We start from the raw sequence: 26,126 nt of genomic DNA, 5'->3' as shown, positions 1-26,126 counted from the left end.
CCTTCAACACTGGTGGTGGGTTTCGGGGTGAATTTGCCTACTATCATTTTTACTTTCCTCCATACAGAAAATGGTGGTGTTCGACTGTTAATGGAAGAAATAAAAGATACCCAAGATTGGCGCCTAGCTTCTTTCAAGGCACAACAGAACTGTGCTCTATATTTTTTGTATGTTATCAAATTCTCCTCAGTAAGGCATCTATGCAATCTAGTCAAAGATTTTCTTGTTGCTCTGTGCAAGGCAGTTAATTCTGAAGAGCACCAGGGGACTGATCGTTGTCTGAATAACCCTGTGGTTTTGGGAACTGAATTGATTCCTGCTGTATGGAGAGTTCCATTCAGTAAGTCTATGGCATCATCAACACTTTCAAACTGTTCTGCACTCCCCTCGATTTCACTTAGCTTATGAAATTTAATCCAGTCCACCTTGTCAAGATTCTATTGTGGCGATCTTTGTAAAGGGAACCATTGTTGATGTTTATAATGATTGGTATATGATCCCTAGTATGCCAATCATCTAAAGTCCTCCAATGGAAATCAAGTAGGCAGTTGGAGCTTGCAATTGAAAGTCTGAACATGAAAGTGTGTGGGTTCTCCTGTATTAAGGAGTCAGACATCATCATTTTCCACAACTGATGATTTAATATTGCCCCTGGTGTTTGCTAAAACATCGCCCGATAAAGGATGTCTACCATTCAAATCTCCAAATAATAGAAAAAGTTGAGGGAGTTGTACACAATTTATCATTTGGAGGGAAGTAGAGAGCAAATTATATTTTTTTTCCCTATACCAATCAGTACAACAGACAAAGATATTTGGGAAATATCTCAAAGAATGTATATGAGACTTCAACCATGGCTCTCTACCTGGCGATCATATGGTATCCTATAATTAAAATATTCGCGAGGACAAGAAGTATTATCATCAAGTTTGCTCACTTTCAGAAATATAATTATGGGGAGTGCTCATGAATGAGGGGCTTAAGTTCTTCATATTTCACTGTTAAACCTTGACAATTCCATTGCAAAGTGGAGGAAAAAACTATGGTTTATTTTCTGGAAGACATCTTGGATGATATCTTCCCATTTATAGTTTTTGGTTTAACATTATTTCCTATAGGCTTCCCAAAGAGGGTCTTGATAAATTAGGTTTTATATTTGTCTTTTCCATGTTCTTTTGACCTAATTGTAGAGGGGGATGGTGGACCTTAACTTGAATTTTGGATTGATTTAAGTTGTTTTATTGTTGATCTCAAATATCAACAGACAAAACATCATATCTATTTAATGTTATAACTTTGGTGTTCTTAATGAAAGGGGATGAGAGAGATGGAGGTCTCTCTCTTTTTCAATTAAAAGATGGTGATTTATCACGTTTTGGAACCTTCCCAACTACTTATCCACCTGATAATTCGGTTTTAGGTGAAACCTCCATCAAATCAGGCAAAGATAGAGCCTGAGAGGATAATATTTTCCTTTGTAATGGGGGAATGAGGTTTAACAGAGTTTGGCAAAGCCTTAGGAGGTGAAATTCTTGCAACATCCTTCAGATTGTTATCAGGAGGCGTTTTCTTTTTTTGTGAACTACTGGCAGTAATAGGTGGGCTAGATGTTTCCTGTTGCAATTTTCCTTCTGATTTCATTGCCTTGGCATAGTTTGTTAATCTAATCAATAGTCTCTTTGCATGCCCCACACTTATATATTCAATACTGGATTTATTGAGGGCTTAAGGGCAGCCTCTTCCAACTTATATTGCTGGCAGCTCTTGTCAGTAGATTTATGATTCAAATTACAGTTTAAACACCAGGGCCCCAAGTGTACACTATCCATGGTGATGTTCAGAGCAAGTGCTACACATTTTTTTCATTTTAGCAAGCTTTGAGAGTGTCCAAATTTGACACAATTGAAACATTGAAGTGGCTTCTGTTAAAAAGGTCAAACTTTAATCCTTTCATTTTCAATCACAATGTGGAAAGGTACATCAGCATCCTGGAAAGTAAGGATAGTCATGGATGTCCCAGGAACCTTATGCACCTTCCACGCTGTTAATGGACACATGACCAGTATCTCTTCTGTAAATTCATATGTCTATTAAAAACGACCCCCCTTCCATAACAAAAATTTAGGTGGGGTTTGACATCCAACTTTATATCTTCTCTATTTGTCTTCAAATTTGATAATATAGCGGATTGTGTGTATGATTTGGCATGTATGAGAAAACTATTCTTTCCGTACAGAAATATATCTCCAGGTGCGATCGTTCCTACATTCTTCTGAAGAAATTTACAGATCCTGAAGTAATTTTCTATGCCCCCTACTGATTGAGCAACAAGCCACATAGGTAGCTTTGGCTTTCTCTGGGGGGGGGGGGGCACAACCACCTCTATATCTATATCTATCCAATCTTCAGGTTTGCAAACATCGAGATCTTTAGGTACCCCATCACACAAAGCACCCTTTATATTCACTTTATTAATTCTAAGATTCATAATATCACACATTGCATTAAAGGCTTCATCATGAGAGTATCAAAAGGATATCCAAGAATCCCATTTATCACCTTTGAGTCACATTCTTATCTCTCTGATTTAGCTGTAACATTCAAGTGCTTTATATATCATATCGTAATCTGTGCCTAATGAAATTTGGGTAACAAGCAGGATTTTAAGTTTTCCTGTGTTGCCCAAATTACTTGATTTTCAACTATAGGAAGAATGGTCCTTTTCAGTTCCGAATTCATCAACAGAATTTTCTTTACACGAATTGCCAGAGGTCGTCAACAGTACAGGGGGGGGGGTGAGAGTCAGCATATCCAGGGGATGGAGTGTTTTTTTTTTTGAAGGGTCCATAGTCAAGGGTGGGGTTTTATTTTTTGTGTTGTTGTTTGTTTGGTTGGTTTACCTACTTGAGAATATTAACCAAGTTTCATACGTTGGAAAGGAAATTTGCATTCTCCACTATTGGCACAATGAGAGTACTGTATACTTCCCAAATGGTCCACTCCATACCCTACCCAAAGTATAGCACCAAAACTGATATAGAGGCACAGATGTAAGCTAAACCTGCCTGTTAGGACTGAGACCAAGAAAATATGGAATCATCCTCCCCATATCTGTAATGATGGGCTTCTGGCCAAAAGTCCCACCCTAAGGATTGGATCCCCCCGGATTCCAATGACCCAATCCTTGAGAATAGCTCTGCTAAAAAGGTCCAAACCATCTTTGGGATGACTGAGATCATCTAATACTCTCACATATATCTTTGATTGTATATACCTCCCAACCTCCCAACTGTGATCCCTTCCCCCATTCATCTAAGCAGGCAGTAATAACAAATGTGGAAATATCCACGCCGTTTAAATAAAACACAAATAAATTAATAAATAAATGAACAAATAATATAAATATATATATATATATATATATATATATATATATATATATATATATACAGTATATATATATATATATATATATATATATATATATATATATATATATATATATATATATATATATATATATATATAACTTAGAGAAATAATACTCAATTGGTAAGGGTAGCAAGAAAAGAAAGTTTATAAAATTAAGAGAAGGTTGAAGTAATATTGAGAAGAAGTAATAGATGAGAAAGAAAGAAATTTAGATTCAAACTGGGGGGAGCAATTTCCCCAAGTTTGACAGCCCTCGACAATATGAAGAAACCACAAGACTCCGTCTAGGCATTCTCTCGTTAAGAGGGCCCTGCTCCGAAATCTATGGCGATTATAAAAGGGAATGACTGGGCTATTTGTTGGGAGAGATATCTTCAAAAAAATTTGGCATTTCATATAAGGTCACTCACTTCGTTTGCAACAATAATACATTTACCATCACAACTGCTATTTCACTAATCTTATCTACTCCTGCTCCCATAGAATCGTTAACTATCTGCATTAAATGATGAACTGCAGGTTCGCTTCTGACACTTCCATTCCTTATCTTTAGTACAAGACTACATACTAATTCAAATTAGCCTACATCTGTTATGAAGAAGAAAAGCACTATTTACAATCATCCTTCATGAAGTACTTTTGTTATGGCAAATGTTACAACTCATGTGCAAGTCAAAAACCTTCTTGTAAAGTTTCCTAACATTATACTAGGAGCAAACTCAAACTTTAATAAATGTAGGAGGGATACTTCTCTGTACCAAACACATGAAAAAAACACAAAGAAATGGGAGAGTTGACCAATGAAGGTGCAAGTCCTGTAGGCAACCAGAGAAGAATAACCTGCCCGAATTAGAGCCATGCATCTGGCAAGGTCATCACCATATAGAGGAGACAATTAAAGGCAAGTTAGGGAAGTGGTAGAGATGTGAGAGTACCATGTCTGACAGGGAATTCTTTGAGTTTTTCTTTTACATTAAATGGTTGAATCTGTTCCTTCTGGAGGAAGAACCGCAAAGAAATTCAGGAAATTTCATTGCATAACCAAAATTCAATATGCTGTAATTTTTGTAATTTTGAAAGTTTGAGAAACAAAGAGCGGTATTAATAAAAATTAAATGAGGCTGATTTTGGCAAATTCTTTTCCTAAAAGTACCAGCAAATTAAAATTAAGTTTTATAAATAAAAAACCCACTAAATAATGTACATTACCTGCATTTACAAACTGGTCCACAAGAGAATCGACAATGGTCTGCAACGACAGACCCCAAGAAAGTGCATGGACTTGACCATATAAAACATCAACTTCATTTGGGTCATCATTCATATATTCCACACCCTTCATCTGGACTTTCAGATTTTCTTCTGACAGATGTTTCCTACAATAAAAGAAATAATTTTAGATTAATAACTTTGTCTTATATACTAAAACACATTAAAAGGTGTCAGGAGTGAATTCAATATAATGTACTTCAATTCTTTTGAATTATCAACTCAATCCTTCCTACGGCGGGTACGAAATTTACCTACTACAGTATATGCTAACTATATATTAACTCTACATATGCAAATATAATTGTACACTCTATCTCACAAAAACAAAATTATTTATCATATTTGATATCCGCTAAAATGTTTAAAAAAATCCCCATCCTTTGTAAACTTTCATAGGGCTTGTCTAAAGAATTTTTTTTAATGTAAAGTGAAATTTACTCAACAAAAAATTGGACATGGAATGACATCTAAAGAAAATAGACAAAATACATGAAACACTATGGCAATGCATGATGGGAGGGTGTTGCAAAAATTAATGCTATAATGAACCTTAAGTATCATGCACAATGCAAGACATTGTATTATTTTTCCTTGGGGGAATTCATTTGATGACATACTACACCATTCCTCTATGGAATGCTTGTTTAAAGGCAGCCGCTCATGAATGGCAGAGGCAAGGAACAGTGACAATGCCTTAGAGATCAGCACCCAAGGCCCCTCTCCACCCAAACTAGGACCAGGGAGGGTCGGGGAATGGCTACTGATGACTCAGCTGGTAAAACCTATAGGCTCCCCAAAACACCCCATCCTTTGCTTACGAGGATGGTGAGGTTGCAGACACTACAAGAAATTATCGAGCTTGATCCTATTCTTAAGAATTAAGATTTGAGATTTTGTTCAGCCATAAAAAACAGGGATTATTCAATTTCATCAAAGTAAGTTTGGTCTGACAACCTGGCATGTGAATCATTAAGCTATTCAGTACTGTATCATGACAAAAAGGAGAGGGTTAAAAAGGGTTGGGCAACTACATACTGTAGTTATTCAGAATAATAAATGAGACAAAAAATAAAACCCCACAGTTGCACTATGAAGTAGCAGTTAAGAGGAACTCGATGGCAAGCTAATCCAAAGGAAATAGAAATGAAGGTAGAGTTAAAGACTAAAAAGAGGGCTCAGCTAGGAGTCAAGGGATGCTGCAAATCCCCATTAGAAATGCCTACCATAAACTGTCTGAAGTGCATTGACAGCACTATCCATATATGTCTTCCAAATCTAATAGAGAAGCTACAAGAAAACTAGTTTACCATTATAACATGTATTTATCCAGAGAATCTGCATATGCCTCAGTTTAAATGCTTGTGTCTGACACCATTCCCAGCATAAGTACACCATACATACCACAGCTGATGCCTACCTGCAAAGTCTGAGATGGTATTAGCAGTTAAAGCAATTTTTAATGCCATATCTATAGTTGGATCACGTTGATATGACTACTCTCTATCCTCAACTATGGTAAATCTCAATCCATTTTTACATTCAGTATTCCCTACAGAGTATTTGGACACTAGGAGGGAATTTACTACAGTAAATAGTTTTGAAGACAATTTCAGAATTTGGACACTTCGGAGGGAACTTGTTCAAGTAAATATTTATACAGGAAATATGTCAATCTTCCTAAAAATTTTAATATGAAATGCTTTGTGGTGCCCTACTCAAAGGTGTTTCAACCAGGCCTACCCTATGGGAGGCTACCAGCTCCAGTATGGCTTCAGATACCCAATTCGGTCAAAACTAATGTTTTTTTTTTTTTCTTTTTTTTTTTTTTTGCAACATCCCATAGGTCACTTGCTTTATTGCCTTCGGATTCTAATTTCTTATTTATTACCTTTGGTCACTTCCCTCAGTCAGCTATCCAGCTTTTTTTTTAGTGTTGTCCTGCTATAATATTCATCTTTTTTTTTTCTATTCAAAAAATAATTTGCACTAGCCAAACAAGTCGACCAATAAGAACACATTATTGTGGTCCTTTATATAATGAAACTATGTTTAAACCCTTTTGCAATATAATTAAAGTTAAACTAATGTACTTTATAATTACTCTAATTAAACTACTCTACAGTAAAAATCTAATCAGCTTGCATAACATTAAAAATTAATGTAATTAAAAATGATCCAATCTGGAAAAATTACGAAAGAAAAATGAACCATGTTCTTGAAGACCATGGATCACAAAAGCAATACTGTACACTCAAGACACTAACAAATATATACAGCAAAAAAATTGGTATTTAAAATGCAAAATTCATGCAACAAATTGAACAAAAATTTACCTCAAAACATTTTCTGTGCACGAGTTCAAAACATCAATGGCTCGTCGACGTTCTCTGTCATCTGCTAAAGCCATAACACAAAGGGTCAAATGTAACTTTGCAGGATCTTGAAAGAGACTCTCATCGATTCCCCTTTCATTTCCAAATTTTTCAAGTACTTCTCTCTGAAAGAAAAAAGTGAAAGATAAGATGTTTTAGTCATTCATTTCTTGTTGAAAACCTTGTAAAGTACAATATCTAAAGATTTGCAGGTATAAAAATATTACTGCAGTATATCCATCACCCCAAAGAATCTCCAATTGAATTATTACATAGTTTTCCCCATTTGTTGAATGCTTTTTACCATACTGTACATAAAGCACACAATGTGATAAATTTGGAAATAATTAGAATTTTTCCTAAACATAAAACCTAAAATTCTTTACTATGAAGATACATTTCGGCGACAGCTGAAACTAGAGAAATGACTTTTAGTAATGTGTAACTACCTACTACTAGTTACCACCTGCTTATATACGCAGTAGCCAAAACAAGCCACTTTGCAATTGCAGGCAGGATTTTTGGGGGTAGGTGATGGTGGGCCAGTATGAGTAAAGAGCTTCAGGTTTGTATGGTTAGGAAAATACAAATTACTTCAAAATTTGTCATTTGTTCCGGAACCAAATAAAAACTTTCTAGCTCTTTACTATGGAGACTCATGTTAGGTGGGTGGAAGTCCAAAACTAACTGGCTGGTAACTGACCCAAGGCACAACTCTGAGCTTCGCATGAACTGTGGAGAGCGCACCTTGTCATCTCACTAACTTTCAAAATCGTAAGAGTAATTGGCCTGAGCAATTTGTGCGAAGGTGTGATAACAAAGCTCTTGTGACTCGACTAGGTACATATTAGCTTGGAGCTAAGGTTCTGACTTACATAAAATGTTGCTCGACTCCTGCCTCGCCCGAAGGTCGGGGATATAAAAAATACAAATTCCATGCATCAGGTTATGAAAGGGACCATGATACCCACCCGCAGTCAGAGGAGGTCAGCTTGGTGAGTCTTTTGGATGCTAAAACCCCCAGAGAGGGGAGAATAAAAACAAAGAGGTCCGTCACTTACACATTCATTTTAGCCTTACAACTAGGTAACATCTGCCCTCGACCAACTGCTACTTGTCATACAAGGGAGCTGAAGTGTTATTGACAATGTTTTGCGAAGCCACCACAGGACCTATCCAGAAGGTATCTAGGTTCCTGTGGGTTATGTCTTGCAGGTAGTGAATTGTGAACATTGTTTGACAGTGCCACATGCCCGCTTGTAAAACCTGTGTCACAGAGAAGTTCTTTATAATACCAGGGGTATGCTAGCACCTCATGTCATGAGCTGTAGGTCTATGGTGGAGAGGAGTCAGGTCCGTATATACGGCTCATTCTATTACCTGCCTAGTTCAGGAAGGGATCAAGTTTATTCTCCTCTTGACTCTACCTATGTTGATGAAGAGTTATGACCTGAGAGAAACCTCCATGCCCATACAGGGACAAAGAAAAAATTGATCTGGGTCATCAGTTACAAAACAGACTCCATACAGAAGGGGCGCAATTCTAGGATCTACTACAGCCAAAGTCTGAGTCTTGGGAACAGATTCAGGGAAAAAGGTCAAGTGTTACTAAACCTTCCCCTCTCCCATGGCTTGGGTATGTTTAGAAGAGACCATGTTCTTTGCTGGCACTCATTGCGGAGATCAAGGTGAGAAAGAAAAAAACCTAGCTAAGAGTCAGATCCTGATCTGAGGGCTGATTCGAGGTATGAAGCACTCCTTTACAGGAACGTGGCCCATGAACTATGCTCCAAAAAGCCATCTAACTTTTGACTGAGGACCAGTAAGTTCAACACTGAATGATGGGAAACAATTCCATTGCTGCACGGTTGACTCCATTTAAAATGGTGACCAAGATTTGAAGTTCAACAGTATTCTATCGTGGTTGAGACCGCTCAGGGTCTTTCTCCACAATGTATCGAGCTTCGCTGTCCAGGGGAGAGAGATATCTAATGGCGAGAAGCCACTGCAACAAACTCAATCTTAGCAGAAACCCCTCCTGGAATGATGGAGGGCGAATGATGACCTACAGGGGTATCCAGCCATCCTTTTCGTAATTACTTGCAAAACTCCTCCATGACAGAGGAGATGTTGCATACCCTCCAGGAGAGAAGTCGTAGGAGCACGAGTGATCATGGTGAATCTCTGACTGAGGTTGTATGAGCCACTCAGGAAAGAAGGAACCATTGTTTTGATATCTCTGCAAGCAGGAATAGAGGCTCTAGGTGCTATTGGTTGCTACCACCACAGAGTTATGGGGATCCTCGACCAATCTGTCGATGCCATTCTAGAAAGGGTCTCCCTCTAAAAAGGGTACCTGGTTACCCCGTACTGGTTAACAATACTCTAGCACTTCTGAACATGAAATGTTCTGGATTGACATTCTATCCATGACTTCCTGTCTCTAAGGGAGAGAGAGGTCCCTCAAAGCCCACTATCTGAGTCTGCCTGGTCGGGATGACTGTTAGGAAAGTTCTTTGCTCATACTGAATTGGGTTACAGGGGCCAAATGAATTGTCTCAGGTCCAACTCCATCTTGTAACAGCTAGACAGACAGGAGTCATTGCCACCTGCCTCTGGTGTTCCCAGCCAGTAAACCTTCCAAATACTGACCAGAACCAATGTTGTTCGACTTCGCTCATCAGATGAGAAGTGGCGTTTTCAACGTGGTATGGTCGTTGACTGCAGGGAATGTCATGTCTGTGTGTTTTATGCAGTGTAAAAAATACTCTTGACTGGCTATTCTACCACCATCATTCTTCCATGGGAGACACAACAGTGTGACAAAAGGGGGTTATTAGAAAAGATTAAGAGCCAGCAACACTGTACTCCAATTCAGGGAAACTCGTGTGACACTGCCGACAGGTGCCGCGACAGGTAAGCCCCCATTTTCCTTTGATGCATCCCCGAAGCCTCAAACATGTGGAAGGAGAGAGGAGGATTATTCCCCTGAGGAGGATGGTAATCTGTACGTTCCGACTCGGGCCTCTCTTTCACTCTGATTTTATTGGACTCGTAAGTCCATAGAATCCTTGCTAACATTGAAAGGATCAGCTGCCATTAGAGGAGACTAAAGCTATGACACTTGTCGGGGCCAAAGAACTCGGAAATTCAGGGGCCCCAGTAGGCTCAGCCATCGGTGGGCTCATAACATGTCTCGCTTGAGGAAGGGAATTTCCACTGCCTAGTCTTTTATCCCTGACTGGGAATCCCCACTTTGGTAATACACTCTATCTACCTGTCTATGCTGTGTCTTGCTACATGCGCGTAATACTGGGGAGATAGCGCTTACTTGGCATACAGGCAAGCTTGCCACCTGTGTGTAGCACGCTATCGAGGTAGTGCTACTTGTGACAACGCGCCACTGAGGTAATGCTTACCTGTGGTTAGTGCAAAGTCCATAATTGGCGAGCAGGTTAGCTTGCCACCTGTGAGGTAGTGCTCACCTGTGGCACGTACAAAGTCCATATTTGGCGTGGTGTAGGTGAGCTCGCCACCTGCTCTGGGGGGCATGCCACCAGGGTAGGGCATATTCAGTTGGTAAGGTAGGATCTACCTGCTCCTGTTTTCTCACCACCAGTGCGTAGTGCGTCCGACGCTTACCTGTGAAGTACGTGAGATGTACCCTCTGGGCAGAGGTGAGCTAATTGCCTGCGCAACTTGCTCGCTCACGTGTGGAGCGTGCGAAGGCCAAGCTTGCCGAGTAAGGTACAGTATAGCAAACTCGCTAAGGTGACCATGGTGCAGAGTTGGAAGAGCGCGCAGACCCTCATCATGCAGAAGTGCTCGCTCACCCACCTCCCTAGGTGGTTGGGTGTGCAAGACTCGTCCGCAAGACCAGGATCTGTGTCTCGTTGAACTAGCGCATCCTGGAGAAAACACTCTTGTTCGTCCTTTCTTCTGCAGGAGATTAGCAAGCAGCCTTCATCTCTTCTACAAGCACAAACTGTTTGTTCACCAGAATAAGAAAATGGCTGCATTGTTACTGTGCGCTGGCACGTGGGCGGAGCAGCAGGTTTTTCCTTGATCGCGAGAGTCGGGTGCAACTAATTCCGCAAGACAAGATTGAGACTTACTGTATCTCCAATCGTTTGTCTCACAAGTGTTGTACTGTAAGTATAAGTTCAGCTACGGACCAGTCACACAGACTAAACATTCCTCTCTAGACAGAAATTTTCTTCTGTTATAACGGGAATACTGAGGCAGAATGAAAATTCAGGAGCGGACTGGAAAATTTGTTGTCCAACCCTCAATTGGAGAACATCGCTAATGTTCGGCAAACGAGACCTCCCTCTTCCATAACAAAAACCTTTACAAACGGGAAATACGTTTCATAATTCTCCATCGTCGAAAAGAATTCGCTTATGCTTGGTTTCGGAGTTTAAGAGCTTTTAATACAGTACAGTACTTAGACAAACATTCCGGCGAAGTTAGGAAGGATCTGACTGGAATGGAAGATTTTACTTAAGAGCAGACTACCACTGATTAGTTTTAAGAGAGTAGGATGGTCATAAATAACCTGACTCTCCCGAAGGAATATAACCATCGAATTAGGAAGATCAAATGATATACTGTACAGTACAGTATTAGAACGTCGTTCCAATTATATGATCATACGTAGTCCTTGCTATCTCTCACGGGTGTGCATCCAACCGTTAGAGTAAGGCATGCAACTAGCGAATTGAACTGCGTTTGTTGGCAGTAATAGTTCGATGCCCTCATGCGGTTGTGTACAATCGTAACTTCTCTGACTCTGGGTAAGTGCTCTAAAATGAGCCTGAGCTTTGTGAACATGTTTCCTTGTATGAGACGAAGAGCAATATTATTGCTGTAGCATTGTTAACATGTTTGTTTGCCCATGTAAAGTACACGTAGTTAGCAAAGCGATCAGACCTTTGTCGATATAAGGTAGGGCAGGCGGGACAAACCTCCCTGGAAGCGAATAAAAGCATAACCTCACAGGGTTATGTCTCACGAGACCAAAATGCTTTGAAGGCATGATGGAGTGAGGCAAAGATCGCATACAGATGAGCTCTCTAACTCGTAGGGAGAGAGAGAAGTCCGAGATAAAACCTCGAAGGATTGTTTCCCAAGATTTGTTGTCTGCTGAACAACAGGGGATGAGGCAGCCACAAGCGGTCGGAAAGCATTCCTATCTGTAGTAAAACCCTGGCAGGACTATAACGAGATTCGTTGTATCCTGGGGGCATAACGGTGGCTTGCAGCAGCCACAAGCAGCTGACAGGCATCCAATTTTGCGGCAATGACTCCTGAGAGTTTTGTCTTATGAGACTCATTTACAGTTCCAGGTTTCCATCTCCCTGGCAAAGTATAGCAGTCGCAAGGGAGTGCATGCGCAACAAAAGAAACTCATGTCATCCAATTACCATAGGTTATTATCAAGCATCTGTAGTTGTACAGAGATTGTCAGAGAGGGGAACACGCCCGCGCACTTAGCTAACGATTACTGTAATGTCGGGTGGGCTCTCTCATGGAAACAATGAGTATTCTCGCATGTAAGGGTTATTTGCCTAACCATGCAAAGAACACAAACACTTGCCAGGTACCAAGAGGTTAGCAAGTAAGGTCTTGCGCACTTGTTGTTTGGTGAGGCGAGCGCTAGCTAGTAAATGCTGGCGAATGTTAGTGGGCGCTGGCAAATGTTGGTGAGGTGAGGTTAACTCGTCCCTGTAAAAATGGGTATAACTAAGGTATGAGCACCCTGAGTTGCTCGCAGAACTTTGTCAGGCAGAAGAGCTCGCCCATCCACCTCGCTAGTGCTCAGTGGAAGGGTGCACAACACTGCGCATGACTTCTCTGTGAGACTAAGGTCTTGCAAAGTACAGTCGGCGCTCTTTTATCGTTGGTTTTTTCTTTGCAGTTTCAGTTTTATGCGACCAAGAACAACGCAATACCTATTAAATAGAAAATCTCATAATCGCGATAAAATTCACACTGCGCAATGATTTCAAATAGCCCGCGCTCCTTTACACATGCAGTGCTTCACACCCCTACGTATCACTCCATCCCGCTAGTCCTAGCTCTCTCTGTAGAGTGTATATCAATTTACTATGGTAAAAAAAAGGGATTTTGACGTAGGAAAAATCTATTTCTGGGCGAGGGACTTGTGCCGCCCAGTGAATAAGCTCCTATTAGCACTTATTCTTAGGTAATTTACTGCTAAATATACCAGAGAAAAAATGTAAAGGAGTGCTAGGTTGACTAGCTCGCTCACCTATTGGTGTCGGTATGGAATTGGGCGTATAATCCAGAGGTCCCGCACTATTTAGATTCATCCACGACAAAGACCCCCAATAGAGGAGAGCCGTTCAACCTCACTCGGCACCACCAACTCTGCATCCGCTCAGAACCCAACTCCTTAGCACCCAAAGTTTGGGGACTCCAAGGGAGAGGAGCTGGGAGGGTTCACTGGGCGGCACAGGTCCCTCGCCCAGAAATAGATTTTTCCTACGTCAAAATCCCTTTTCTGGGCTTGAACCTGTGCCGGCCAGTGAATATATACAAGAGAAATGTCACCAAACTTGAAAAATAAAGGAAAAACATAAACACAAGGGAAACACAAGTTACTTTAATCAGAGTCGAGTGCCAAAAACAACTATAAAGGTACCTTAAAAGGAACATAAATCCACTTGGTAGAACAATTGACAAAAAAGGTAAGGTATAATAATGCCGTGAGTGATGATATATACAGATACTCGGGAGTCAAAAATCTAACAAATATAGGAATAGTAACCCGGTGCGAAACCAACGAATACAAATAGGGTATAAATGAGGCAGGTAAGGAGGAGAGATAAAATGACAAGGAATTAACATGTGAGTTACCTGGGGGTAACTACGCTCCCTGCAGCTACCGTAGGAAATTTAAGGGCTTCCAAATGTTTAAGATAGTGTTTCTTGAACACTGACGGTGACTTCCACCCTGTGTATGTACCTAGAAAGATCCGTAAAATTCATGTGGTGAAAAAAGTTCACCGAAGTAGCAACTGCTCTAATATCATGTGCAAGAGGAAAAGAGTCAGGGTTAGCTTGTTTAATAAAATACAAAATTTGTTGCCTGATCCCTTTAATGGTAATGGTACCGCCTTGTTCTCTAACGAATAGAGGCCCGGAGGAGTTAGAGGAGGTCCGGGATAAATAAGACTTAAGAGTAGTAACAGGGCACAGAGACGGATCTTGCGTGAGGGGAACAATTTTCCAGGAGGACCATCTGTTCTGAGGGTCTTCGTTCTTAGCTAAAAAGAATTTGTTAGGTGAAAGAAGGACCTCTCCCGAAGGAAGGAACTCAATATGACCCGGGTCTCTTGACAAAGCTGCCAGTTCAGAAATTCTTGCCCCGGAAGCCAAACTCACAAGGAAAAGTGTTTTCCTGAGAAGGGGAATATAATCACAAGAACTGTTAATGGTATCAGAAGCCAATTTGAGCACATCATTAAGGAACCAGGTAACCGGGGTAGGACGGGTAACCGGTTTCAGTCTGGCACAGGCTTTCGGAATTGAAGCCAACAAAGAGTCGGTTAAGTCTATGTTAAAACCCACTAGGAAGATCTTTTTCAAAGCAGATTTAATAGTGGTGATAGTATTGGCTGCCAGACCTGATTCTAATAAAGATCTAAAGAAAGTGACTGTAAGGTTCAAGTTCATACAGTGTACGTCTGAGTCTATCAGAAATTTAGCCAACTTTTTAACTGCAGAATCATATTGGCGGATGGTGGAATCCCGTTTATCTGATTCTAGGAACAGGGTGTTTTGAGGATCCATATTGGCACCATGCATGGCCGCAAACTTCATGAAGTCCATAAAGTTAGGGCGCTCTGAATGTTTGAGAAAGCGTACACAACGCGTGTTTGTACTATCTGAGACAGAACCGGATTGGGTATCGGGTGAGGATGTAGTCTCAACTCTGCGACCAAGGCTACTCGTCCCTTGAAGGATCTCAGTTTGTCTAGGACTTTCAGTAAAAGATTCACCGGGGGAAAGAGATAAATCCTTTCCCAGATGTCCCAATTCTGTGACATGGCGTCTGTGGCGTAGGCCTGAGGGTCTAGATTGGGAGCCACATATACTCTCAATTTGTGGTTGGACTCCGTGGCGAAGAGGTCTACTTGGAGACCCGGAACCCGAGAGAGAATCCACCGGAATGATTTTTGATCGAGTGACCATTCCGACTCTAGAGGGGAGATCCGGGACAGGGCGTCTGCAACTATGTTCCGGACTCCCGCCAGGTGGACAGCTGAAAGATGCCAACGGTTCGAGGCTGCTAGGGAGAATATGGCTACTAGAACATGGTTCAGAGGCCCTGATTTTGATCCGCCTCTGTTGAGGCAGCGGACCACCACTTCGCTGTCGAGAACCAGACGAAGGTGTTGTCTCTTGGATGGAGAGAGACGTTTCAGGGTTAGTAGAACTGCCATGGCCTTCAGCACATTGATATGAAATTGGCGGAATAAGGGAGACCAAAGACCTTGAACTTTCTTGTGCTGAGAATAGCCTCCCCAACCTGATAGGGATGCGTCCGTGTGAATGATTAACTTCGGAGGCGGAAATCGAAGGGGAACTGACTTTGACAGATTGCTGGCCTTTGTCCAAGGTAGAAGTCTTTCCCGGAGAATGGGAGGAAGGCGGACTTTCCTGTCCCGGAGCTTCCGATTCGCCCTCGAACGCCAGACACGATTGATATCTTTCAACTTCGCTTTCAGAAGTAGATCCGTCACTGAAGCGAATTGAAGGGACCCTAGGATCCTCTCTTGGAGTCGTCTGGAACTCACTTTGTCTTTGAGAAAGCGTTTGGTGTTCGTTGCAATCTCTAACCTCTTGGGTTTGGGAAGACACAGAGTGTGAGATATAAGATCCCATTGCAGGCCGAGCCATTGGAACTTTGATTTCGGAAGAAGACGGGACTTCTTGAAGTTGATCTGAAAGCCTAGAGATTGAAGGTATTGGATGACTTTGTGAGTGGCTTTTAGGCAATTTTGGGAGGTGTCTGACCAAATGAGCCAGTCGTCCAGATAGGCTACGACTTGAATCCCTTGATTTCTGAGTTCCTGAACAGCAACTTCTGCTAACTTTGTGAAGATCCTTGGGGCGATGTTGAGCCCGAAAGGCATCACCTTGAAGGAGTAATTTTTGTTTCCTAGGCGGAAGCCTAGATACGGACGGAAGTGTCTCGCTATCGGGACGTGATAATAGGCGTCTGTAAGATCGATAGAGGTGGTGACGGCCCCACGGGGAAGTAAGGTCCGCACCTGCGAGACGGTAAGCATTCGAAACTTGTCGCATTGAATGGACAAGTTGAGAAGGGATAGGTCTAGAATCACTCTTCTCTTGTCCGAATCCTTCTTCGGGACACTGAACAGCCGACCCTGAAACTTCAGGTGTTTCGTTTCTTGTATGGCGTTCTTTTGTAACAGGTCCTGGACAAACTCGACTAGGTCCGGAGTGGAATGCTGATGAAATCTGTTCGGTGGAGGAGGTCCTTGAATCCAACTCCACCCCAGTCCCTTGGAGATGATACTGAAAGCCCAGGGACTGAACCTCCATTTGTTGCGGAAGGCATAAAGCCTCCCCCCTACCCGCTGCACCTCAGTATTGGCTTGAGGAGTTGCCTCCACGTCTGCCTCGGAAGTTCTTTCCCTTGCGAAAGAATCTACCCCTACCTCTGTTCTGGTATGAACCACGGTGGTAGCCTCTACCTCTGTTATAACAATGGGAAGAGCTTGGAGCTTCATAAGATTGGTTGAAGGCTGGAGAGGTGGTGGAGGCACCGGGAAGCTGGCTCTTAGGGAGCAGAACGGTGACGTAGTCGTCCGAGGAAGGAGCCTGAGAGGTGGAAGGCTGTGCAGGAACAGCAGGAGATGGTGGGAGAGGCTGCCGGAAAACGGACGAGCTACTTTGCTGTTGCCGGAACTGAGTGGAGGTATACGGGCGGAGCTTCTTCCTACCACGGGCTTGGTAACTTGCGGGATCATATTTCCGCTTAGGAGTCAAACCCCAACGGGCTTTAAGGCTCTGATTAACTCTTGTAGCTTCCGTCAAGACTTCCTCCACAAGATCCTCAGGGAAAAGATTTGGACCCCAACAAGAGGACCGGATAAGTTTATTCGGTTCGTGCCTAATAGTCGCCTCAGCCAGGACGTGTTTGCGGCACCTACGTTTAGCAAGAGCGAAGTCATATAAGTCGAAGTACAAAGACAGCAAAGTAGCCTTATTGAGAGACTTAAAGATACTCTCAGTATCATAAGTTAAGGCTATCGACTCCGTAGAGGTGGCCAAGTTCAAGGTTCGACCAACACGTAGGCGGGAATCATACTCCTGTTTAATAAGGGATTCCGGGAGACGGGGAAGCCGTTCACTAAAAATTACTGACGCACAGTCCGCTGTCAGCTTGCCGGAAGTAAAGGTGGTATGGACATTGTCCCAACACTCATTATCCGAAGGAAGAAGGAGGGAGATCGGATCTACCTCTCGGATGGGAGGCAAGGGCTTCTCCTCCAGAGCGTATTGAAAGGCAAGCTCTGCAATCTTAGTGACGCATGGAGTCACGGTATTCTTGTCCATTAGGAACATCGTAAAAGAACCTTTATGAGGCGTCAACATGGTATTGGTGCAACCTATGTCGTTTAGAAACCTAGCCCAAACAGATTGGGCTTGTTCCTTTGGGAAAATGACGGTCTCTTTAGGGACCTTATCCAGCCGAACCAGAGCTTCCTCGGTAAGCCTGGCATAACCGTGAAACGGGAATGCGAGACCAGGAGGAAAGAATTCAAAGTCCTCTAGAGGACGAGTACCAAGACCTTCCAACGTTAACATCCCGTCTGAGAACGGGGAATGAAGAGCCATGCGCCAAGGGTTATTCTTGGTAAACGGAGGAAGCTTAGAGGCATCCGGGATGAGAGAGCTTTGAACTCGCTCCGGAGCACCATGCTCTAATGCCCCAAGTCTTTGACCAATGTTGGAAAACATTGTGTCCATCTTGGCCTGCATTTCTGTCACAATCTTAGATTGCATCTCCGACACAATGCGAAGCATGGCTGATTCGGAAAGGCCCGGGTTAGGAGCCGAAGTGGCGGATTGTACTCCCGGGTCGTGAGACTTAGAGGAGGAGCCGGAAGTCTTAGATGATGGGTTTATATTTGGTTTAGAACCATGGGAAGCCTTGTGGGGCTTACGAGCTTTTGGCAAAGTTCTGGATTTAGATTTATCTTTGGGGGGAACCGGGTGTGATCGGTGAGACGAATCGCGGTCCCCAGAAAAACCATGAAAAGAAGAGAGATCAGATGAAGAAGAAAGAGCGGGGCTGAGGATAGGAATCTCAGCACCGGTAACACCTGCCTCACTTACCACCCTACCTGCATCCGGATCATCTAACAACATGGGTTCCACATCCAAGTTCAAGGAGGCCACATTGTCTTCCAGATCTCCGGGGGCATCCGACGGATCTTGATCCTGATCGATGAATCCCGAAATAGTGGCATCAATGTCGGCAATGATGGGTGCCGCAACAGCTCTAGCCACAGCAGCTGAAGACTTGGCATTAGGGTAAATCATTGCACAGTAGTCTTCAGAGAGGACGTAAGGCTGCTTTGATTTCACATTTCGGGCAAATCCCCCAACCCACACTTTCAGTGTGGCCCGAGCCGCAGTCTTCTGCTCCGGGGATGCCTGAAATAATAGTGGGAATTAAAGAAAGGAAGAGTCCCGGAGGTCCTTTAAGGACCCTAGAAATCTTACGAAATAGTGTATGTATACCAAATAAAAGTAAGAATAATTAGAAAAGACAACATAGCCAACGGGACTCACCGAATCAGATCCAAGGGTGGTAATGAGGTCAAAACAGACCATACAATTATCAGGATGCCAGACTACGATGTCTTCCAGCTGAACTCCGCAGAGGGCGTGAGACCTACACACCGTATGGCCACAAGGCTGGTGAAGAACAGCCGCACAGGCCGTCGTCTGACAATGAACCATCTATAAAAAGAATAGTATATGAGAAACTGCAATTCTCTTAAGTAGGGGCGGGTCCGGAGGACCCGGGACTAAACATAAGTCTAACTTAAGACTAGAGCTTAATTGTAATACTCTTAAGTAGGGGCGGGTCCGGAGGACCCGGGCCTAAACATAAGTCTAACTTAAGACTAGAGTATAACTATTCATTCCGGTCGAGCCGGGATCATAAAGAAGGATGCAACAAAGAATTAACACACATGGTGTCTGACTTCCCGGAGCGAGGTTAAGCCCCGGACCGGGATATATAAAAGTACATCCATAAACTAATACATATAGGAACTCCGGGGTAGTGATCTGTCATATATAATCATAGTAACTGTTATAAAATAAGAGGGGGCAGAACCGTAGATAAGAACCACCAACAGAACCCGGAGGGTTTCGTATAACATAATTAAAAGTGTGATAGGTGAACATTATAAAATAGGGTGCACCGGGATTCCTACTCTGTTGACCGGTGGCCAACCAGTCCAGACAGAGACAAAACCACCGGGACACCCGGAGAGAGGACAAAGTCCATAAACACTAAACTACCCCCTCTGTAGGAAGGGAAGGCAACGGTCCCCTAGGGGAGGGGGGAGAGAAGCCTAGCCACCAACCTAGCGAGAGGGGGAGCTTGGGGGAGGATCACGTGATACGGAGCAGCAGGGCTACCAACTGACGATCCCCAAACACTACCAAAACAGATCATACGGAGTAATAAGCACAAATATTCATTATAAAAGTAATAGCGTTGAAAAATATATAAATATACACATAAAAAATTAGGGCAAGGCATGCGAAATAATGAATAAATCCCGAAGGACAACAACCTGATGGCTTATATAATAAAAATTGCCGCCCAGTGACGAAGGTCGGCAAGCCATCTACGATACGTAATCTGATATCGGCCCTAAATATGAACCACAAGGGTTCTAAACGCTAAATAATGAATATCCACTATAAAACATATAAAAAATTAAACTAATAATAAAAATAATACACTTAGTAACACCGCGAGTGAAACTAAAAGCTCTCAAAACAGGAGTACCAACCGTAAGCGGAATCGAGCAAGACCGAGATGATCGAAGAGAATAAACTCTTATAACTTAAATATTAAACGATCTAGATTGCTCAAAACACAGCAAAACATAGCTTGGTACTTAACTTAGACGGTGTCTCCTGGGAAACCGATGTAGAAGCCATAATCCACGGAAAATAAGGCAAAAACACGAGAGCACAAACTAGCGGGTTACCACACAGGCGTGCTAAAAAGGAGTTGAGTTCTGAGCGGATGCAGAGTTGGTGGTGCAGAGTGAGGTTGAACGGCTCTCCTCTATTGGGGTCTTTGTCGTGGAGGAATCTAAATAGTGCGGGACCTCTGGATTATACGCCCAATTCCATACCGACACCAATAGGTGAGCGAGCTAGTCAACCTAGCACTCCTTTACATTTTTTCTCTGGTATATTTAGCAGTAAATTACCTAAGAATAAGTGCTAATAGGAGCTTATTCACTGGCCGGCACAGGTTCAAGCCCAGAAAAGGGATTTTGACAGGAAAATTTATTATTGGGTGAGACAGCCATGTCGTCCTAATGGAAGTTCTTCTACGCAACTTTTTACTTGGGATATTTCCTGCGAGTAAAATATCAAAGGATTTTACCTGTAGAGGTATCACAAGGCTCTGACCCCTTGAGCAAATATCCCAAGAGATATCGTTTATGTAAAAGGGACGTGTTTAAAATAACCACAGCTATCCTTCCCCAAATAGAGTTAACCTTATCTCGAAGGATATGGGATAGGATTGGATATGTGGGAGAGCCATTATAACTCCAATCCCAGTGAGTTACTGTAAACATATCTGGTTCGCCATTCCAGCAGCAGCCATTGCATGATGCTAGCCTCACACTGAGAATTGGGAAGGGATGAAAGGTAATGGGCAGGTCCATCAGGACGACATGGCTATTTCACCCAAAAATATCCCTTTTTTGGACTCAAGCCATGACATCCTGATGGAAGTTCCTCAAAGGCAACTTTCTACTTAGTATATTTCTGCTAGTGATATACCAGAGAATTTTACCTGTAGAGGTATCACGGAGTTCTTACCTCCGGAGCGAATATTTTGAGAGATATCATGTGTTATATACACCATGGACATGATTAAAACAAGCCACGGCTATCCTTCCCCGAATAGAGTTAACCTTGTCTCGAAGGATATGGGATAGGATTGGATACGTGGGAGAGAGAGCCTTTACAACTCCCGATCCCAGTGTGCTACAGCCAACATGTTTCCTGTGAAACCATTCCTTTTTGCAGACGCCATCTTGACGGTTGCTTGGAGTTATTTCTGCGTGTTTTCATAGCTTTATGAGTGGTTTTGCAATCACAGATGCTTCGGCTTCTTCCTCATCGACGAAGTTGAGTACCATTTTCTTTTGTGTTGGAGAATTTCGCTTCTCCATCCCATTTTTATTCGGTGTGCATGATTTTTATTGCCTGAGGCTGGCGTGCGGTCGGTGCCGGCGTCTCGTATATCTAAATTGCTAAGAAATGCATAATTATTTAGTCATATTATTGTAAGAATGTGTTTTATATTATTCTTTTACAATTGTGGTATGATTATGGAATATTTCCCCCCTTTTACTAGTGTCTGCATGTGTGTATTTTATGTCTTGACTTAGGTTAACTCTACCCTGCCGGCAGCCATGGCTGATGAATATGTACTTGAGCACCATCCCCTTTCACTTAACCTTGCTGGTTTCGTGAGGCTGCCCATCCTCCCATGCATCCTAGGGGGAGCTGCAGTCCTGAGGGTCTTTCTAAGAGTGCTGGATAGTGTTTACAGTTGCCCTAGGGGGACTGTTTTTCCCTTTTCCACTTAGCCTGCTTGTTTGGCCAGGTGGCACAGGTCTTGGGAACTTGTTCCCTGTGTCTACTTCTTGTCTATCCATTGGAACTCACAACCTTGTTCTAATGCTGACAGGTAGACCTTCCCTCTGCTGCCTCTTCCCCTTCCTGGTTAGGCCATACCCTTACTGTCCTAAGAACTACGGTTCCTACTGTCTAGTCTTCTTACCCTAGCATTTGAGGTTTTCCCTCACAAGCTAGGTGGGCTAGGCTTGCCTGCACAGTATTTCTAATGGCCTAACCCTATCCAGGCAGAGAGCTGGTACCCCTTGGGGTTCTCCTCTGCCACCTTAGTAGCTGCCTGAGCTGTGGCTGCAGCTTCTCATCCTGGGGTATGTTCCTCTTGCTGTGGAGTCTTGACTCCTTTGCCTGGTTAGTCTATCTTAGCAGAAGTGTTGCCTTCTGTCCCTGCTTCCAGTCTTGTCAGCTTGAGTTCTTTTAGCATTTGATGTGAGCTGGCTACAGGGCCATCCCCTCTGCCGCCTTAGCTGCAGCCTTAGGCTGGTCATCTACACCTTCCCTCTTCCATATCTGAGGAACATTATCCTTTGAAGTTGGTCGATTGGATCCCGTCTGGTTCTCGAGATATCCTTTGAATTTTCAATTCTTGCCATCCTGGTCGTCTTGTACATCTCATTATCTTACGGGCTAAACCAACCCCCTCTTTTCATGAGTTAATGATAATGACCTGGTCTTGGCAGGTTTCATTAATTACTGCCTTTCTTTCCTGTGCCTTTCCCCCTGATTATGGATTCTTCCTTCTCCAACCTACTAGAAAAGGGTACTCAACTTAGTCGATGAGGAAGAAGCCAAAGCATCCATGATCGCAAAATCACTCAAAAAGGTACGAAAACATGCAGAAGAAACTCCAAGCAACCGTCAAGATGGCGTCTGCAAAAAGGAATGGTTTTAGAGGAAATGTGTTGGTTGTAGCACACTGGGATCGGGAGTTGTAACGGCTCTCTCGGTCACATATACAATCCTATCCCATATCCTTCGAGACACAGTTAACTCTATTTGGGGAAGAATAGCCATGGCTTGTTTTAAATACGTCCCTGGTGTATACACGATATCTCTCAGGATATTTGCTTCGGTAGTTAGAACTCTGAGATACCTTTACAGGTAAAATTCTCTGGTATATCACTCGCAGAAATATCCCAAGTAGAAAGCTGCCAATAAGGAACGTCCATCAGGACGACATGGCTCATTCACAAAAATATTTTTAAGCATATTTCTCCAGTATTTCTATTTATACTGTATACTTATGTTAAGATAAAAAAAATTTTCATGATTTGTACTCATTGAAATTTTCCCTTCTTTACAGATTGCTGATAACATGGAGTGTTTGACGGTAACCTGTACCAGGTGGGTCAAGTTCCCCTGTGGCCACAAGACTTACCAGAAACATCCGGACTGTTATGTTTTTCCAAAAGGGCCTCTTGCAATTTGGGAACCTTCCAACTGACAGGTTTGCAAGGACCTAAAAGACAATGGCTTCCACGCTACCGACGTCTCCCAGGATGTGAAAGCGCGGAGTCAGAAGACCATTCGTCACTGGGTTGGAGGCTTTCAGAATAGCTCTCCACAAGGTGCCCCTTATCTTCCTTCCATGGAACTTGAGGACCTCCTCTTTCCCAAGGCCATGGTGACCACTGTTTTTGGTCACCAGTTACCGACGGTTCAACTCCCACTGGTACCATCAGAGAGGGAGAGGATCCCGCTGACCATGGAAGACTCTGGTGAGTCACTGGATGTCCATCCGGTGAGTACAGTACCCAGTACTTCTTCAGCTTGTTCCCTCATCCCTGTGCCTATGGCCACTGCATCTACTTCGACCCCTGTTCCTATAGCGGATAAGCCTTTGTTCCCGGGTCGATTGGAGTTTATGGCATCCATGAAGGCATTCATGGAAAAATTACATGCCAAACATAAACATGGTCAAGCATCTTTCGAGGCAAAGATAGAAGCTTTTTAACCCTTTTACCCCCAAGGCTATTTGGAACTTTCCAACCCTTAACCCCCAGGCGTTTTTCTTTCTCAAGCACGTTTTGCAATATTTTTTTTTCAGATTGCGCTGACAGCCTTATTTTTCGTCATAGAGGTCAGGTTGGTCTCATTATTTTGGAAAATGCCTGAAGTTTTTCATAAAGTTATCAAAAATATGCAAAAAAAATTCAAATAGTTTTTTTTGCAAGGACGTACCGGTACGTCCATGGGGGTTAAGGGATGAGCTTTGTGAAACATACCAGTACGTCCATTGGGAGTAGAAGGGTTAACAAGCACCTACATCTTAGGCTCCGCCAGCTTTGAGCCTGCCTGATTGAGTGAATGGTACCTCCACATAGGAGAAAGTATGGGTTCTAAGGTGGTCTTCGACTTAGATTTCTTCCCCTCGATTGGCAGTTATCCTTATGTAAGGCTTAACTCGGAAGTGTCCATTAAGGATGATACAATCCCTAAGGAAACTATCATCTTGGTCCATAGCAAGGCTCAGTCCCTATTGGTCAAGGAGCTTAAAATGGCCGAATTTACTAATACCAAACTTTCTACTTTCAGCAGGAAGCAGGCCACCTTTGTTGCTCCCAAGGATACTGACCTTCTCTTCACCTCTAAAGGTTTAGAGGCTGTGAAGAAGGCGCTAGTAAAGGGTAGACCATTGTCAGTGCTAGAGAAATGCAAACCTGTCTCCCTAGCTCTCCCTAATGACTCAAACAGTTGGGAAGATGTCCAACACATTTTTACTGTTGGAAAACTCGATAAGGACATCAGAGGCAAGCAATTTAATGAGAGGCAGCCTAGAATTCCCGAATCCGTATTGAAGGGAGAACTGGAAGCTAAAGAAAGAATATCTGTATCTTTATCCTTCCAGACCTGTTTGGAGATGCTAATTGGGAATGATTCCAAATCTGATCTTTTCCCAGTCTTGGCAAAAACTCACATGGCTACTTTCCATAGAGATCTCCATGCTTTCTTCTTAGCCAGAAGAGCATGTAGAGAACATGTCCTAGCCGCAGCAACTGTCAGGCATGAGCCTAAGAGGCTGATTGACTCCAACATCTGGGGGAAAGATCTCTTCCCCAAGAAATTGGTTAAGGAAGTCATGGACAGAGCGGCTCAGAAGAATAACAGCCTTACGCAAAAGTGGGACATGTCCTCTAAAAGGAAATCTACCCCTGGAGAAGGACCTCAACCCAAGGGCAAGAAACCTAGAAGACCCTTCTAAGAAAGGAAATCCTTTCCTGTCACGACAGCCTCAGTTGCTGCCATCCTCCAAACTGTGTACATGATTCCCCAGCAGTATGTATCACAGTCTCCAGCCTTCAATCCTGTATATGAGAGAGCCACCACAACTTTTGGCAGAGGAAGGTCTGGAAGGGGCGGTCAGTCTAGAGGCCGAGGAAGTAGAGGCAAGGCGTCTAAAGAAGCAGGTCCTTCACAATAACGAGGAGCTACTGGTAGGGGGACGACTTTGAAGCAGTCTCAAAGGAACTGGGCTGGAAATGGAGACAGAAACCACTCAGTTCAAGAGATTCTTACAACCCACAACCCCATTCTTAGAGGATTATGTACAGGATCTTCTCCGGAAGGGAGTCATCCGTTGCACAAAATCCATGAACTTCAAGGGTGGATATTCTGCGTGCCCAAGAAAGATTCGAACACTCTTCCAAATATTCTGGACTTGTCCCAACTAAACAAATTAATTCTGAATTACAAGTTCCAGATGCTAACTATCTAGCAAATACGGACCCTACTACCCCAAGACCTACACCGTCTCGATAAATCTTACAGACACCTATTGGTATCTTCCGATAGGTCAGCACTTCTCTCCCTACCTTGGTTTCAGACTACCAAGAAAGGCCTATGTATTCAGAGCTATGCCCTTCGGACTAAGTATAGCTCCAAAGATTTTCACAAAGCTAGTCAAGGCCATCTTCCAACAATTATGAAACAGAGGCCTCCAGGTAATGGTATACTTGGATGACTGGCTAGTCTGGGCTGCAACGAAGTCGGAATGTCTTCTGACAGCTCAAGAAGTCATGAAATTCCTAGTCTCTGGGCTTTCAAATCAACCTCGAAAGTCCAGCCTGTCTCCAGCTCAGA

General features: G+C 43.0%; 1 protein-coding gene across 2 annotated transcripts in view; it reads right to left on the bottom strand.

The window, feature by feature from the left end:
- LOC137630237 (activating signal cointegrator 1 complex subunit 1-like) overlaps positions 1 to 26,126 on the bottom strand; it is a 147,782-nt gene that overhangs the window by 18,315 nt on the left and 103,341 nt on the right. For both annotated transcript variants that reach the window (XM_068361696.1, XM_068361697.1), the window contains exons 5-6: positions 7,038 to 7,201; positions 4,642 to 4,808 (exon numbers count right to left, since the gene is read on the bottom strand). In XM_068361696.1, the coding sequence (XP_068217797.1) occupies positions 4,642 to 4,808; positions 7,038 to 7,201 (331 nt within the window). The remainder of the gene's footprint in view (positions 1 to 4,641; positions 4,809 to 7,037; positions 7,202 to 26,126) is intronic.

Source organism: Palaemon carinicauda, chromosome 38 (genome assembly GCF_036898095.1).
Source record: "Palaemon carinicauda isolate YSFRI2023 chromosome 38, ASM3689809v2, whole genome shotgun sequence".
Classification (NCBI taxonomy): domain Eukaryota; kingdom Metazoa; phylum Arthropoda; class Malacostraca; order Decapoda; family Palaemonidae; genus Palaemon; species Palaemon carinicauda.
The sequence above is the reverse complement of the archived record's forward strand: the minus strand, read 5'-3'. Positions and strand labels throughout refer to the sequence as shown.